The following is a 17,068-nucleotide window of genomic DNA, read 5'->3' as shown; positions in this document are numbered from 1 at the left end:
GATGAAACCAGCGACACCGATTTAAGTGTGAGGCATCATCGTTTAAATCTGCTCCAGCAGTTAAATAAACTGTTTAAGATAACGTTAGCTTGATATGTTAGCTTCCTATGCCACCATTGTTATCATCTAATGGTGCGTTCGCTTTCTCCTCGGAAATTCTAAATTCACAGTAGGAAAAATCAATTGAAAAAGGACGGTAAAAGGAATGAAGATACACAGTAAATTTAGTTCACAGTAAAGATGTTTGCTTCAGTTTAATTATCAGCTTATAAAACTACAAGGACGATGTTAAAAAACAAACAGTTGTATGTTATTCATTGTGATATTTATCAAATATGGTTATATATTGAGAAAAATATATATTTAATTATAAAAGAGAATAAAAAATATTAAACACTCAAAAGTATCGAAAATTGGTACCATTAAGTACCGGTATCGATTCGTAGGTACCGGGAATTAGTACCGAATTGATTCAAATGTCAAAGGTACCCATCCCTACAAGCTGGGGTCATCCACCAGGCTTGGGAGCTTGAAGGTTCTGCCCAATAGCTGTTCCTAGAACTGCACTGTTTTGGACTGAGATGTCTGAGTTTTCCTGGGATCTGCTTTAGCCACTTTACTGCCCCAAGAGCCCTGATGATCACGGGCACCATCGATGTCTTCACTGTCCAGCCTTTCTCAAGTTTACTTGGTATTTCCACATGAACCACAGCGGCTGTCCTCTGTTTGTCCACCACCACAATGTCTGGTTGGTTCACCATCATCTGTTTGTTGTTCTGGATCTGGAAGTCCCACAGGAGCTTGGCTTGCTCCTTCTCAACCACCTTAGGGGGTGTTTCACACTTTGACCTTGGAGCTTCCACTCCATACACAGATGTTCCTGTACACTATGCCATACGTATATATATATATATATATATATATATATATATATATATATATATATATATATATATATATATGTATATATATGTATATATATGTATATATATATATATATATATATATATATGTATATATATATATATATATATATATATATATATATATATATACATATATACATATATATATGTATATATATAAAGTCATGTTAAGCCAAATTATCTTTGGTTTTTACTCTGCTGAATATGAGGCATTTGATTCAGTCACAAATAGAGTTTGTCTCCTCTGTGCCGCAGTTCCATATGTTCCCACGTTGACAGCTTGAGTAGTTCATGGAAAGTGTAAAATGGGTTGTTAATAAAATGCACGATCCATTTCTGTTTTCTACAATATGTGCCTTTCATTTAATAATCGGTGTCTTGGATTTGAGAGTGAGAGTGAGTGAGTGAGTGAGTGAGTGAGTGAGTGTGTGTGTGTGTGTGTGTTTGTGTGTGTGTGGCATTGTCTGTGCTAATTTCCCTTGTGTAAAAGGCAGAATTGGCCTGTAGGCCCGTGGGATTGAAGGTGATCGAGCTGTTAGCTCTACTGTGGATAGAAAGCCCGTCAGTCGAGTTTAAATAAATCTACTAGCTTGGTGTTCTTATACTACCACTAATTTTCCTTAGAGAAACAAGCTACTGCTTAGCAAGTCTATCAGTTAGCATTACAAGAGGTTGACTGATATTGGTTCTTCTGTCAATGCCGATATGTAAAGGTAATGGTCTGACGATGACCGATGTGTGCTGCTGATTTTCTGGGCCAACTTTTATAGCCGATATCTAGGTGTTTGCATGCTAAAATGTCACTAATAACATCAGCTGGTGCACAATATTTTTGAAGCTGAATCCATTTCTGAACCCTGAATTTAACCATCTGTTAAATCTTAATGTTGTGCACTGCTCAGTGTTAAAATCAGACATCTAACTAAAGTTATTCAAACAAATCAATCAACTGACAAAGTATTAAATATTCATAACTGGTATGTAAAAATACATTTTGGTAGAAAATAATTTTGCTGTGTTGTGGAGTTCCCTAATGCTAACGGTTAGCTTCTACTAGTCGAGACATTCTCTGCTGTTTCCTGGACGCTAAACCAACAAGTCAGGATGGGTGACTCCATGAATGTTAAGTGACAGTGTAATGTAGATCTGTCAGGATTTTCTATTCCTAGAGTTTCACCATCTATTTTCTGTCAGAAGCTAATGCAGGAGATAGGTGTAGGAGACTATTTTCGTTTTCAGCCTGCATGGAAGATGTAGAAATAATAATCAGAAATAAAAATTTTAAAATGGTTTTTCGGCGTTCCACACCTTGAAAAATATATTAACCATGATTTCGACAACTATACCTTTTCATGGTTCCATTTTTCTTTTAAAGTTCTTGTAAATTAAGAAGTTAATTACAATATCCATCCATCCATTTTCAGCTGCTTATCTGGAGTCGGGTTGCTGGGGTAGCTACCTAAGCAGAGAGGCCCAGACTTCCCTCTCCCCAGCCACTTGGTCCAGCTTCTCCAGGTGAATCCCAATGTGTTCCCTGGCCAGCTGAGAGACATAGTTCCTCTAGCATGTCCTTGGTCTTCTCTTGTGTTTCCTCCCGGTTGGACGTGCCCTGGAAAACCTCATCAGGGATGCATCCAGGAGGCATCCTAATCAGATGCCCGAGCCACCTCAAATGGCTGCTCTTGATGAGGGGGAGCTGCGGGTCTACTCTGAGCCCCATCCGAATGATTGAGCTTCCTACCCTATCTTTAAGGAAGAGCCCAGCCACTCTGCGGAGAAAACTCATTTCGGCCGCTTGTATCTGTGATCTCGTTCTTCCGGTCACTACTCAAAGCTCGTGACCATAGGTGAGGGTAGAAACGTAGATCGACTGGTAAATCGAGAGTTTCACCTTCCGGCTCAGCTCTCTCTTCACCACGACAGATTGGTTCAATGCCCACATCACTGCAGACCTAGCACCAATCCACCTATCAATCTCACACTCCATCTTTCCCTCGCTCGTCAACGAGTTACCACCCCGAGATACTTAAACTCCTCCTTTTGGGGCAGGACTTCATCCCTGACCTGGAGAAGACATTCTACGATTTTACGATTCAAGACCATGGTCTCTGATTTAGAGGAGCAGATTCTCATCCCAGCTGCTTCAATTATAATAACAAATATATTATTCTTAAATACACTTAAGAGTCAATATTGGCCATTTGGATGTACTCTTCTAAATTCATTGGATTTTCTAGTTTCTATTGGGTGATTTTAGATGTTCAAAAACCACCATTTTGACTCAGGTGTAACCACTAAAACCTGTAAGCCTGCCAGAAGCTCCATCTCTTTTATATTTCAATTCATCAGTGAGTAAGCGTGCACAGTGCCAGCGTCTGTGTTCCATTTTCAACATGTTTTTCCCACCATGCAGAGACGAGCTCCCGGACAGCTTTTATTCAGTACACACATTTAGAAGAAAGGGTCAGGATGACACCGTGTTAGCAAAGTTTGAGAAGAAGAGCTGACACACTCAGTTGCACCAGATCTGTCAGCAGCCGCGCCTGATTGGGATGCGTCTAACTCCTGAATGAATTTCAAACTGGCTCAGTCACAAATAGATCTGGGTTTTCTCTGTGGTGAAAATGGTCTCAGCCCTTTGTTATTGAATCTTCTCTTTGCTCTTTGGGTTTTGATGTGTTTCTTCTCCTGGATCTGCTTCCAGACCAGTTCCCTTTTGGGACCAGGCGGCCCAGGAGGAGTGGGTAGATCCGGGTTGATGTCTGACACTGCTGTAATGCTTATTGGTTGATTCATCTCAGCCCTCCATTACTCAGTCCACCCCAACCAGCTGCAAACCTCCAAATCAAATCTATGAGTCATTCTCTTTACACCCGGGACTCTTTTCAGCACTGTAAATGTGTTTTGTGCTGCTTGATATTGTTGCTAAGTAAAGTGTCTGCTTCATGGTTGGTCGCAACAGTAAATGTCTGAGTAAATAAAAGCGGAGGATATTGTGTTAATGTGGACAATCCTCCCGAGCACCTGACTGCTGCTCTATCACTCCCTCTGATATCGTCTTTTATCCACAGGAAAAAAGAAAAATTGCATTTGTTATGAAAACCAGTCATTTTTATTGTCTGTTTTTGGAAAACTACCAGAAAATTTGCAAGTTGCAGTCAATCAGATGTACCGATACAACAGCTGCGGCACGTATAGCAGCGTAGTAATTACAACGTTGTTTGTTTCTAGATAAAAAGCATGATTGAAACAACATCATGCAAAATTGTAGAGGTTTGAAAACGTGTGTCCTAATGCGTGTGTAAAGTATTTGAAATCAGTTGGTTTCCAATTTGATACTTTTGGCTAGCCATGAGCATTGCTCCAGTCAGAGGACTTCATGTTTCTAGAGACGTTGCTCACTTTGAGTGAGCAGGTTTCTGACCTAGAAATAAAAAAAATGTCACTTTATGTGTGACAATGCCCTGACCAATAAACAAAAACACACTTTAGAGAATTTTTATGGGTTAGGTTTAGGGTTACAGTATGTTTAGTTGTAATTGGATACTTGTTGCGTGCCATAGAGGGGTTAGGGTCAGACTGTTTCCACCAATCCAACATGTGATCGGGATATCATGGCTTCACTTTTGAATGGTGGAATTCAACAGAGATGCATCGTCCATTTTTATTTATAAAGGGTCAAGGTGCTTTATTTGCCGCTTCTGCAAGAAAATGCCAGATTTCAAGGAAATCTGGAACTAGTTTGCAAAGATCACCCTGTCAATAACAAGATCTAAAAACAAATCGTAGTTAAAGATGAGACTAAAGTAGGTAAATTGTAAAGAGATAAAAACAAGATAAAAAAAGATAAGGAAGATAAATAGGTACAGTAGATGTAGAGATAAATGAAAAGAGATACAAATGTTTACAGTGATTAAAACATCCAGCTAGTCTGATATAATAATATAAAATCAACGTGAAATCTGGAAGGCTGAGGACGCACATCAGCAGTTAGATTAAGGTTTTAAAGGCAGTTTTGCTGGCTTTTAGCACCCCCTAGTGTCCATTATCAATTCACTGTGGTTATACTGAAAATGAAACTTATCTCCTCGTTGTGCGTTTGTCTTTTTAACACCTTAATCTAACAGCTGACATGTCTCCTCAGCTTTCATTAGTTTCTAGAGGAGCAGTTCATCACTAAGTCAAACTAATCAGCTGTGTTCACCATCTAAAGCATGCAGGAAACATGCTGGAAGCAGACTGCCGCACCAGGTATGTCAACTGCAATCCACCACGAGTCCGATATTCTGACCACAGAGGGCGGTTGGGGTCTGAGTGACATTTCATTAACCCTGTAAACTGTAAAGGGTCATTTTTGCACATGCTGGCTCAAGAAAATGATTTAAAAATCAGAAAAAAACTGTAAAGTGGCTTTTTGAAAAGACAAACGCACAGCGAGGAGATTAGTTTCAGTTTTGCTTTTACAACAGTGAATAAATAACAGACTCTAGGGCGTGCTACAATCAAGCCAAAACTGCAAAGTTTCCTTTAAAGATTTTTTTACTTAAATTTAACAAATAATTTAAAGTCTTGAAACAAATTGGAAACTTCAGCATGTTATCTTGTCTATTGGAAGTGTTTTGTCTCCACAGCCGGTTGCTTTCATGTAATTTTGGTTTCTTTAACCAGCAGAGGGTGGTTTTCATGTGCTGACGGTCGTGGTTTTCATGTGCTGACAGGACCGTCTCCTGTTTTGCATGGTTAAGCTGAGAGAACACAGATACTTGTTTAAGCAGGTCTGGGTGACATTTAGTGTGCTATTGTAGAGAGGAGTGAGGGGATTAGATCAGTGGACGCATGAGCAGGGTGATGGTGACGCAGTTCTTGTCATTTTCAGTGTCCCGTCCTCGTGGGTCCCAGCCCACAGCAACATGAGTGTTTGGAAAAGCCAGGAGACAGGAAATGGATGTGACAACAGGCTCCAGCTGTGCCAAGCAGTGATGTGCTGGAGATGATCTCCAAACTGTTACAGATTATTTTAGGTAGCTTTTTGTTTCGAGACAACTTGATACGTATATTAATCAAAAAGAAAACCAGTGAGTACAATTAATTATCAGTTTATGAGGATGAGTGAACCGGCTGCAAAGTCTCAAGTTTAGTCGACTTTGGTGTAATATTGTTGTCTATCATGAATGAATGTGCTTATATAATTTCAAATGAATCTAAATAAACAGAATTATGTGCATGACACAACATGAAGCCCACAGACTGGATAAAAATATAGTTTCAAGTGTTGTTCACTTATTTACCTTTCTTCGTAGTTATTCTGAAGCCCTGGTTTCTAGCAGTCTAATTAAAATGGACAAACAGCAAACATTCTAAATGAATGAAAAGAAAAAAACTATTCTCTGTGTGTGTTACTTATGCATTTCTATCTTTATTGCAGATTTTCTTAATAAGCCCAACCCAGCGCATATCTTTTTTATCCTTCATTTCTTTATGTTTTGCTGTTAAAGGGAAACTCTTTTAAAATAAATGTTTGTGCTTTTTGTGTCAGAACCAGCGGATAACTCTGATGATTATTAGGGGTAAAGACCGTGCATGCCATCATCACCCCTTGATCACATGACCTTTGTTCTCCTGTCTTCTCTGTAGCTTCTCACCTGTAAGAGAACCGGCTCAGCTCTGCCATCCACCTCCACCCCGCTGTGCTGCATCAACGTCTCGTATTTTTCTCCGCCCTGATCAACCCATGGAGAGAACACGCCCACCCAGATAGGATGCCTGACCCGCCTGACGCCCTGTGCCCCCTCCTGCCCGTCACCACCACCTCCTTCTCCTTTCATGTACCTGCTCTTGCCGACACTTCTCCGCGGGACTTCATACTGTGCCCTGCCCCGCGACAACATGGTGGATGAGGTAACCACCATGAAGGATGATGTCATCAACGCCAACACGCTGGCTTGGCTGGTCTGCTCGGGCGTGTCCATTCTGGCCAACACTTGGAGCATCTTGAGCGTCAGCGCCAAGCAGAAGAAGTGGAAGCCACTGGAGTTCCTCATCTGCACCCTGGCGGGGACACACATCCTCAACATGGCCATCCCCATCACCATGTACTGTGTCATAACGCTGCGGCGCCAGCACTCCAGCTATGAGTGGAACGAGGGTCTGTGTAAGGTGTTTGTGTCTACCTTCTACACTCTAACGCTGGTCACCTGCTTCTCTGTCACCTCACTCTCCTACCACCGCATGTGGATGGTCCGCTGGCCTGTAAACTACAGGTATGGCGTCAGGAATTCAGCATAACATAAAAGCTTTATTTGTTCCCAATCCCTCTGGTGTGTGTGTGTCTGAGAAACATAAAACATATTCTTTTTGAAATACGATCAGTCTAGCTGAGTTTCACATGCATGCAGGGTGTGAAGTAGTAATCTAACCCTATTTCCTGCATTAGCCACCAAAGGAAAATCGACTGGGAAATGATCAGGTTGGAAAAGCCAGTCACATCTATGTCATACTGTAAATTAGCATTCATGGACTCACCCATCTTAACTCATGACGGGGAAGGAAGTTGTTTGTTTAGCGTCCAGAAAACAGCAGAGAATGTCTCCGATAGTAGAAGCTAACTGTTAGCATTAGCAACTCCACAACGTGGTAGAACTTTCAGGCTTGAGTTATTTGTGGAGATAAAACATCAACGTTGCAGAGCAAATGGAGTCAGTGGGAGAGTCACATCGTTAGCCAATCAGAAGCGAGATTTCCGAATATCAGGAAATAAGATTCCAGATCTTTCCGTTTTCTGCCTCCTTCTCTGCCGGCCAACTTCTACTTGAGCTAACTTCTACTTCCTGAAACAGGAGCACCAGAGCTTTTCTATCCTCCTGAGACCTGCGTCCACATATGAGGACATTTGCTTCTGGCACTAGAATATTTTATTCTCTTCAACTTAGACCTTTTTTATTGTTTAGAAACATTTGATAGTGAACTTATGTACAAAATATATTTTATTTCAGTTTTTCCTAGGAAACCTGTCAATATTTTTATTTAATTTGAATTCACATCACACCAAATACAAGTTCAGGTCTCAGGAGGCTATTTTCTGCAGAAAGTGACTCACATTAATTTATACTAGAGACCACATCAGATTTAATTAAATAACAAGTGCCATCCCACTTTCACACATTATTTTATTCAAGAAATTAAATCATAAGTGATCAAAAAGATTAAAGGATTTTATTTTGATTGTTGCCTTCACAAATAAAAAGGCTTGTTACAGAAAGTCTTGCGATTACACTTATTATTGGGACCATTCTCTGCTGAAGAAATGGTTGCTATGAAAATTATGGACAGCATGTTCTTTGGATTATCGCCATTTGCAGCGAGCGAGAGAGAGAGAGAGAGAGAGAGAGAGAGAGAGAGAGAGAGAGAGAGAGAGAGAGAGAGAAGAGAGAGAGAGAGAGAGAGAGAGAGAGAGAGAGAGAGAGAGAGAGAGAGAGAGAGAGAGAGAGAGAGAGAGAGAGAGAGAGAGAGAGAGAGAGAGAGAGAGAGAGAGAGAGAGAGGAGAGAGAGAGAGAGAGAGAGAGAAGAGAGAGAGAGAGAGAGAGAGAGAGAGAGAGAGAGAGAGAGAGAGAGAGAGAGAGAGAGAGAGAGAGAGAGAGAGAGAGAGAGAGAGAGAGAGAGAGAGAGAGAAGAGAGAGAGAGAGAGAGAGAGAGAGAGGCCCCATGTTAAGAAGCTGTGTTGCAATAATTAGGAGAATTTTGAAGAATAAAGAAATACCACTGTGCCTTTTTATGCAGCCATCTAGTAAACAGTAAAACCTTATATTGCATTTGTAAAAATGTATTTTATTGACAAACTTTCTGCAGAGAAACGAAAAAGTTTCGAAAAGTCACTTTGAAGAAAGAATGTTATTTAAGTCATTTGGAGGTTTTGGAGCAGATTCCTGAGTTAGGAGGAGGACATCTGGTGCTTTCTGTCAGACTAACAGTCTTCAGGCAGGATGGATTTGCATCAGGTGGAAGTTTCTTCCCTGCCAACAAATTAGCTGGCTGCAGTTATTTGGAGTGACATCGTGTCAAACTCTGAGCATCTGCCAGCTCTGGCATCATTCTTCACAACATTTGATATTTATTAAGCATCACAGAATAATATGAATCAGGGTCAGCACACATTAACAGCACTAATACTATTTTACTCCTGTTAGACTCACCGGACATCTACTGTTCGCACAGAATCAGATGTTTAGAGTCGCATTGTTGCCTTTTCTCCAGTAAGATTTAAGGTCTATGTTTGCATTTAGAGTGGCCTGTATGGTAAATGGCCTGTATTTGATGTAGCGCCTTCTAGAGTCCCGGAACCCCCCCCAAGGCGTCATTCACCCATTCACACACACATTCACACACTGGTAGGGATGAGCTACAATGTAGCCACAGCTGCCCTGGGGCGCACTGACAGAGGCGAGGCTGCCGAGCACTGACGCCACCGGTCCCTCCAACCACCACCAGCAGGTAACATGGGTTAAGTGTCTTGCCCAAGGACACAGCGACAGACTGAGCGGGGCTCGAACCTGCAACCTTCCGATTGCGGGGCGAGCACTTAACTCCTGTGCCACCGTCACCCCAGAGTGCCAATGTCATATGAGCTGTTGTTTAATAAGTCTGCAAGACATACTTTCTATACAGAGTTATAAGTTCACTCGTTTAATCAATGTATTTGTAGTGGTCTCTGGTAGGAAAGAATGCCTTGTAAGTCATACTCAAGGGGTAGGGGGGACTTGGATGGGCCAGTTTCAGGAAGCACAAGTCACAGACAAGAATACATAGAAGCATCATTGGGCGCTGTAGAGCATAATAACCTCACCGCCATATTGGATGGGTTTCTCACTCTGCAATTCCAACAGGAGTTAATGCAGGGTGAGCAACTCTGCCCATTTTATGTGCAGCCTACTGTCGCAACAACCAGGGGCCTCATTTATCAAGCTTGCTTACGCACAAAACGGGGTCGGAAAACTGCGTAAGCAACTTTCCACGCAAACTTTGGGATTTATAAAAGAAAACGTAGCAGAAAAATGTGCGCAACTTTAAGTTGACTAAGGACCTGGCTTACGCACATTTTGGACATAGAGAGCACCTGCAGTGTTGCTGCTGAGACAACACATTCTCACACTCTAAGCGTAGAAAAATGATGCGTGTGACCAAGCGCCAAAATATGACGGGCAGGGTGACCCAGCGCGTCGGGAGGCGACGCACAGGGACAGAGCGTCGGATACCGACACCCGCGGTGAGACGGACATTTGACCGACTTGTGACCTTTACCGTCTTGATATTTAACCTTCCCCTCACACCCATCCTAACCTAACCAGCTTGCGCATGCTGGTTAATGTTAGCAAGCTTTGTTTCGCTTTCCGTCATCTAAAACACGCTTAATAGTAAATGTGCACAGTTGTACTGGGTAAAGGTTAGGATGGGGGTGAGGGGAAGGTAAAATCGCTAGAGGTTAGAGGTGCAATGCGGGTTAAATGTCCGTCTCACCGTGGGCGTCGGATACGGACGCTGTGGTACAGCGCGTGTCCCTGCACGTCGTCTCCCGACGCGCTGGGTCAACCTGCCCGTCATATTTTGACGCTTGGTCACACGCGTCATTTTTCGACGCTTAGGGTGTGAGAATGGGTTAGCTGAGAAGGACAAAATTATGAATTCCAGCAATGTTATCACTTGGACTGCTTCGTGCGCACACAGAACAAGTAATTCCCTGACATTTTGGATTAGATAAGAGCAACACAACTCTACCACTGACTCTGTTTACTCTGCAATATGAATGTTTCATCTATACAAATAACACAAGCTTGGAGGAGTTCTGCTGTGTCGTAAAGTTGCTAATGCTAATAGTTAGCTTCTGCTAGTCGAGACATTGTCTGCTGTTTCCTGGATGCTAAACCAACAGCAGCTTTTCCCGTTGCCAGTCAAGATGGGCGAGTCCATGAATGTTAAGTGACAATGTGATGTAGATCTGTCAGAATTTTCTAATCAAGAGCTTTACCTTCTATTTTCTATCAGAAGTTAATACAGGAGAGTGTAGGAGATTATTTTCATGTTCAGCCTGCATGAAAAACTCAGAGTGGCCAATTATAATCAGAAATAATCATTTAAAAAGTGTTTTTCAGTGATCCACACCTTTGAATGTTTTACAGCTCTAAGGTTTAGATTTTGGTGCAGTTTATCTATTATTTATTGCTTTGCAGATCTCCATTCCAGAAAAAAGCCCAACATTTTTCAGTTCATTGATATTCTGGAGTAAAAATGTGGCAAATGCATCCAAAAAGCACCAACAACTCAGATTACATACAAGCTACTCTCATCCAGCTGAAACCAGAGTTGTGCAGCATGTGGTGAAGAACACGGTCTCGTTGTCTTGGGTTTCGTCCCTGCCGAAACACACGAACTGATTGTACAGCCTGTGGCATCAGCATCACAGCTTCTCCGTCTACAGTCAGTTCAGCCAAATCTGCAAACAAGCCCACATTGAAACAAGACGAACACTTCCTTATGAATCTGTCCTCTAGCCGTACAATCCGTACAACCCAAGCAAATGATGCCCACACAGGCTCTGCACGACAGCTTCTTATAGATGCACTTTCATCTCATGTCTGGAAGCTTTAACCTTCCCATATTGCATCTCTTCTTCTTTAAAATCCCTTTCTTTTGCAAGAAGCAGAGCTCAGGTGTTCCTTTCTTTTAAATTACTTTGCATTCATCCTGCTGAGCTCGCATGGCTGCTTCATCTCTGACATTAACACATACTGAAGCCCAGAATTATGAATTCCAGGGTTGTACTTAGGGAAATGTTCTCATGTGCTCACTATCTCACAGAAATGATTTCCCACACAATGCTCCCAGCCTCTCTCTGGTAATAGATTCATGCAGCTCGGTGACGTAACCTCCCCATGTACCCCAGGCACATTCAGGGAAGGCTAGCATTACTCACTGTGACAACAAGATGCACTCGTCTTTGCAAAGAGCCTCAGTGCAAAGATAGAGGTGGCTGCTGCCCCCTCTGTGCCATTCATATTGTATCAGCGCATGAAACTGAATGTGTTTTATTTTGTTTTAAAAGGTTTAAACATTCATTCTGTTGCTCCTTTTTTGAGTTATAAAAGTGTCCTTTGTCTACAAAATGAAGAGGGGTGGTTAGTTTACTTGTGCTAATCTGAATGAGTTTACAGTCTTAATTTAAAATGATCTTCATATGTGCTGAAATGAAAAGACATTATTATTAAAATTTTACACAGTTGAATGAATAAAAGTGAATCACAGTTTTGACTTCATTATTTTTCAACTGAATGTCATCTTACTCAGGCTAAAATTAAAGTATTAATGTAATGCAAAACTCATCTTTTGCATCCTTTGTGGTGCCACACGGGTCTTTACTGCCTCCATAAACACTCCAGACATGAAAAAATCCTGTCCACCCATTTTCGATCAATGTTTGGTTTTAGTAATTATGTGCCTAAAAGAAGCTGCTCCAAACAATTCTCCTTTTGTGATGTCACAAATGGGGAAATTAGCATAGATTCACCTCTCATTTGAATGAATGAGCTGCTGCTGGTGGAGCAGCGGATCTGCTCTGAGCCCCACCCAGATATTAATGCTTCTAACCTTATAGAAGCCAGGGCGGGGTTAGATGGGTGTGGCCAGGTCCAGCATGTGACTTCAATTCAATTCAGTTCAATTCAAAAATACTTTATTAATCCCAGAGGGAAATTGATTGCTGTAGTAGCTCAGAATAATAATAATAATCAAGTCATCAAAGAGTTGTTGTATATTACATTGGCTGTTGGCAGGAAGGATCTCCAGTAGCGGTCAGTGTTGCAGCGAAACTGAAGAAGCCTCTGACTGAAGACACTCTTCTGTTGTCGGACAGTCTTGTGAAGAGAATGCTCAGGGTTGTCCATAATTTTCTTGATTCTCTGGAGAATCCTTCTTTGCATTATCTCCTCCAGTGGTTCCACAGTCGTCCCCAGAACAGAACCAGCCCTTTTCATTAGGCTGTTGAGCCTTTCAGATCCCTGCTTCTGATGCTGCTACCCCAACAGACGATGGCTGAAGAGATTACACTCTCAACAACAGACTTGTAGAAGATGTGAAGCATCTTGCTACAGACATTGAAGGACCTAAGCGTCCTCAAGAAGTGCAGTCTGCTGTGTCCCTTCTTGTAAACGGCTTCACTGTTCTTTCTCCAGTCCAGTCTGTTGTCCAGGTGAACTCCAAGGTATTTGTATTCCTCAACCACCTCCACTTCTTTTCCCATGATGGAAACAGTGTTTGACTCCACCCTGTTTCTTCTGAAGTCTAAAATCATCTCCTTTGTTTTGTTCACGTTCAAAGTCAGATGATTGTTTCCACACCATGCCACAACGCGCACCACCAGCTCACTGTACTCAGCTTCCTGTCCCTCTCTGATACACCCGACAACCGCAGAGTCATCTGAGTATTTCTGTAGATGACAGGTATCTGATTGTACTGGAAGTCTGAGGTGTACAGGGTGAAAAGGAATGGTGAGAGTATAGACCCCTGTGGTGCTCCAAAGTTACTGATCACCTGGTTTGATGTGCAGTTCTTCAGCCTCACAAACTGTGGTCTGTTTGTCAGGTAGTCTTTAATCCAGGCGATAGTTGAGGCCCACACCTGTGTGTTCTGGAGTTTCTGGCAAAGTACATCAGGCTGGATTGTGTTAAATGCACTGAAGAAATCAAAGAACAAGACCCTCACAGTGCTGCCTGCTTTGTCCAGATGACAGTGGACTGGTTGAAGCAGCTGGATGATGGTATCTTCAACTCCAACTCCATGGCGATAAGCAAACTGCAGCGGGTCCTGACATGTCCTAGTTTGCTTATTCAGGTGGACCAACAGTAGTCTCTCCAGGACCTTCATGATGTGGGATGTCAGGGCAACCAGTCTGTGGTCGTCATTGACTGATGGGCGAGTTTTCTTTGGAACTGGAAAAAGGCAGGATGTCTTCCACAGGACTGGAAACTTCTCCTGGGCCAGGCTGGGGTTGAAGAGGTGCTGCAGAATACCACAGAGCTGCTCTACACAGGCCTTCAGTTCTTTGGGGCTGACACCATCTGGACCTGCAGCCTTGTTCCTGTTCAGTCTCTCCAGCTGCCTCTTCACCTGACTTCTAGAGACAGATAGGTGGGAGGGGAGGTAAATGGGGCAGCAGCATCTCCTGACTTGGTTGAAGACAGATTTATAGAACCAGAAGAGTCCATGACTGCGTTAGAGGACAAAAGAACTGGCGTGTGACAGGAAAATGTTGGATCAGAGGAGGATGGGATGTCTGATTGGTTGGGGACAGGCGAGGAGGATGCTGGGTTTGTTCCTGAACTGAACCTATTGAAGAACTTGTTCAGTTCATTGGCTGTGTCCAGGCTGCCATCTGTGCAATCCTTCCTCTGCTTGAAGCCTGTGATCTTCTTCATCGCTGACCAGACATCTCTGATATTGTTCCTCTGTAGTTTGTTCTCCAGCTTCTTCCTGTATGCCTCCTTGCTGTCTCTGATCTTGATCTTCAGTTGCTTCTGTATACTCCTCAATAATTCCCAGTCTCCCTCCTCGAAGGCTCTTTTTTCTCATTTAGCAGATTCTTCAGTTCACTGGTGATCCAGGGTTTGTTATTAGTGAAGCATCTCACTGTTCTGGTGGGTATGATATTGTCCAGAAGAGGTCAAGTTTTGGACATGTATGCATTTGTTACATTTGCATAACACAAATCCAATGTCTTGTTTTCTCTGGTGGAGCAGCTGACAAACTGTTGAAATGTTGGAAGTGTAGCAGAGATCGAGGCATGATTAAAATTACCAGACAAAGCCACAAATGCATTGGGGTGCTGGGTTTGTAGTTTACTGACAATGAAACTGATGGCATCACATGCATTTTCAGCAGTGGCTGAAGGTGGAATATAAACGGTTGCCAAGACAACACTGGTGAACTCTCTTGGCAAATAATATGGGCGACAACTTACTGCCAAGAGTTCAACATCTGGGCTGCAGAGACGACGTTTCACTGAAACATGACCTGGATGGCACCATCTGTTGTTGACAAGCACTGCCACTCCACCTCCTTTTCTTTTCCCGCTCCTCTTCAGATCTCTGTCTGCTCGTACAGTCAGGAATCCTGGCAGAGAGACGCTGGAATCGGGGATATGGTCCAGCAGCCACGTCTCAGTGAAACACATAACACTGCACTGCCGATACTCTGGCTGAGTTCTTGAAAGGGCTTGGAGTTCATCCACCTTGTTGGCCAGTAATCTCACATTGCCCATTATGATCGATGGAAGAGATGGTTTGAATTTCCTCTTTCTCTGTCTCCGTTTTGCTCCCGCTCTGCACCCACGCTTCTTGCGTTTTCGCTCATTTAGGATTTGCGGCTTCAGTTGAGGTATTATTTCAGCCTTTCCAATATTAATCAGCTGCCCCTGATTGTAAACCAGCTTGTTGCCATGGTTACGCATCATAACAAATGGTCAAAAAGTGAAAAAAGTGGAAAAAAATAGCAGTAAAAATCCTCTAAGCTTCACAGCACCAGAAACAGAAAAGTAAAAGGTTAAAAAAAATACAGTTTTTCTTAAGATGCTAGAAGAAAAAATGTCCAAAAGAGGCTAAACTTACATGTAGTTAACAGAGCTACTCCAACATGCAGCCACCCAGAGCAGCGTGAGAATTGGAATGACAGAGCCCTGAAATGACTTCTGGAAGGTACTGAAAATGTGAAGAATGAAACTGCTACAATAGTTTATCTGTGAGAGGAATTTAGTGCAAAGAACTTCTTAAAAATTCTCTGTTTCCACCACAGATTTATTATAACTTAAATGTGTGGATTTTCTGCTTTTTGCCTTTTATTGATCAAAGTACATGGATATCTTTTTTTAGAGCTTGAACTACTTGTGTTTCTTGTGTCACAGCTGACTGAAAACTATGAAAACATAACTTTGGAAACAACTCTTCTACTAACATTTTCAGGTGGAAACCAAGTTTTAATGTCATGCTCAAAAGTCAGAGAAGAGTAAAGCAGGCTCGTTCTCTTGATTTCATCTAATCCATAACTTCATATCATGCAGCATTCATGTGCATTTAGCAGTTAAATACCATTGAATGTATCACATTATGGTGTCACTAATTGTTCCATTACTTAGCCTCTGCATGCATAATTTAATTATTTGAACCAACCATGAGTTGCAAAAAAAAAAAAAAAAAAAAAAGAATCGTTATCAATTATTGCTGCAGCTGAATGACATTTATAAGAAATATGCTTTATAAATTCCCACATCTTTTCGGCTGTTCATCTCAGACTTTTAGTGCTTTGCTTCCTCCTTAATCAGATTTCACACATGTGTTTTTGCTGCTGCTAATGGTGCAAAATGCCACGAGCATCAGAAGACACAGACACCCTGATCAGATTCTTCATCATAAGATTTCCTTAAGGGAAATAGATGGCCCCTCATGCTGAAACAGGCCTAGATGATGCATAGACCGCAGCAGCCATCATCAAACAATTGATTTTTTTCCACATTCATCTCTGATTCATCTGAGCCATGACTAAATGTGAGACGGTGCCTTTTCAGCTCAAGTGTTCAGATCTGGTATTTTCTAAGAGAATGCTCTTCATCATTGCTTATGTGGTTTCCATTTGCTGAAATCCCAAAATGTGGGTCTGTTTCAGGTTGAGTAACACAAAGAAGCAGGCGGTGCACACAGTGATGGGCATCTGGATGGTGTCCTTCATCCTGTCCACACTCCCAGCGGTGGGCTGGCATGACACCATCGACCGTTTCTACACCTCCGACTGCAGATTCATTGTGACAGAGATCGGCCTGGGCTTTGGCGTGTGCTTTCTGCTGCTGATCGGAGGCAGCGTGACCATGGGTGTCATCTGCATCGGCATCGCTCTCTTCCAGACCTTCTCCATTCAGGCAGGTCACAATGCTGACAAGAACAAGTTCAACGTTCCCACCATCGTGGTGGAGGATGCTCAGGGGAAGCGGAGGTCATCCATTGATGGATCGGAGCCTCTGAAGACGTCCCTACAGATCACTTACCTGATCAGCGGCATCGTCTTCATTTATGACTTTCTGACCGGCTTTCCCATCCTGGTGAGTCAGCAGC

At 42.4% G+C, this 17,068-nt stretch overlaps 1 protein-coding gene across 2 annotated transcripts in view; it reads left to right on the top strand.

Annotated features, from left to right (window-relative positions):
* LOC107390696 (probable G-protein coupled receptor 153) overlaps positions 1-17,068 on the top strand; it is a 43,943-nt gene that overhangs the window by 14,256 nt on the left and 12,619 nt on the right. For both annotated transcript variants that reach the window (XM_015967538.3, XM_070545162.1), the window contains exons 2-3: positions 6,561-7,186; positions 16,626-17,055. In XM_015967538.3, the coding sequence (XP_015823024.1) occupies positions 6,750-7,186; positions 16,626-17,055 (867 nt within the window). In that variant the 5' untranslated portion in view covers positions 6,561-6,749. The remainder of the gene's footprint in view (positions 1-6,560; positions 7,187-16,625; positions 17,056-17,068) is intronic.

The sequence above is a fragment of the Nothobranchius furzeri genome, chromosome 15, assembly GCF_043380555.1.
Source record: "Nothobranchius furzeri strain GRZ-AD chromosome 15, NfurGRZ-RIMD1, whole genome shotgun sequence".
Taxonomy (NCBI): Eukaryota; Metazoa; Chordata; class Actinopteri; order Cyprinodontiformes; family Nothobranchiidae; genus Nothobranchius; species Nothobranchius furzeri.
The sequence above is the reverse complement of the archived record's forward strand: the minus strand, read 5'-3'. Positions and strand labels throughout refer to the sequence as shown.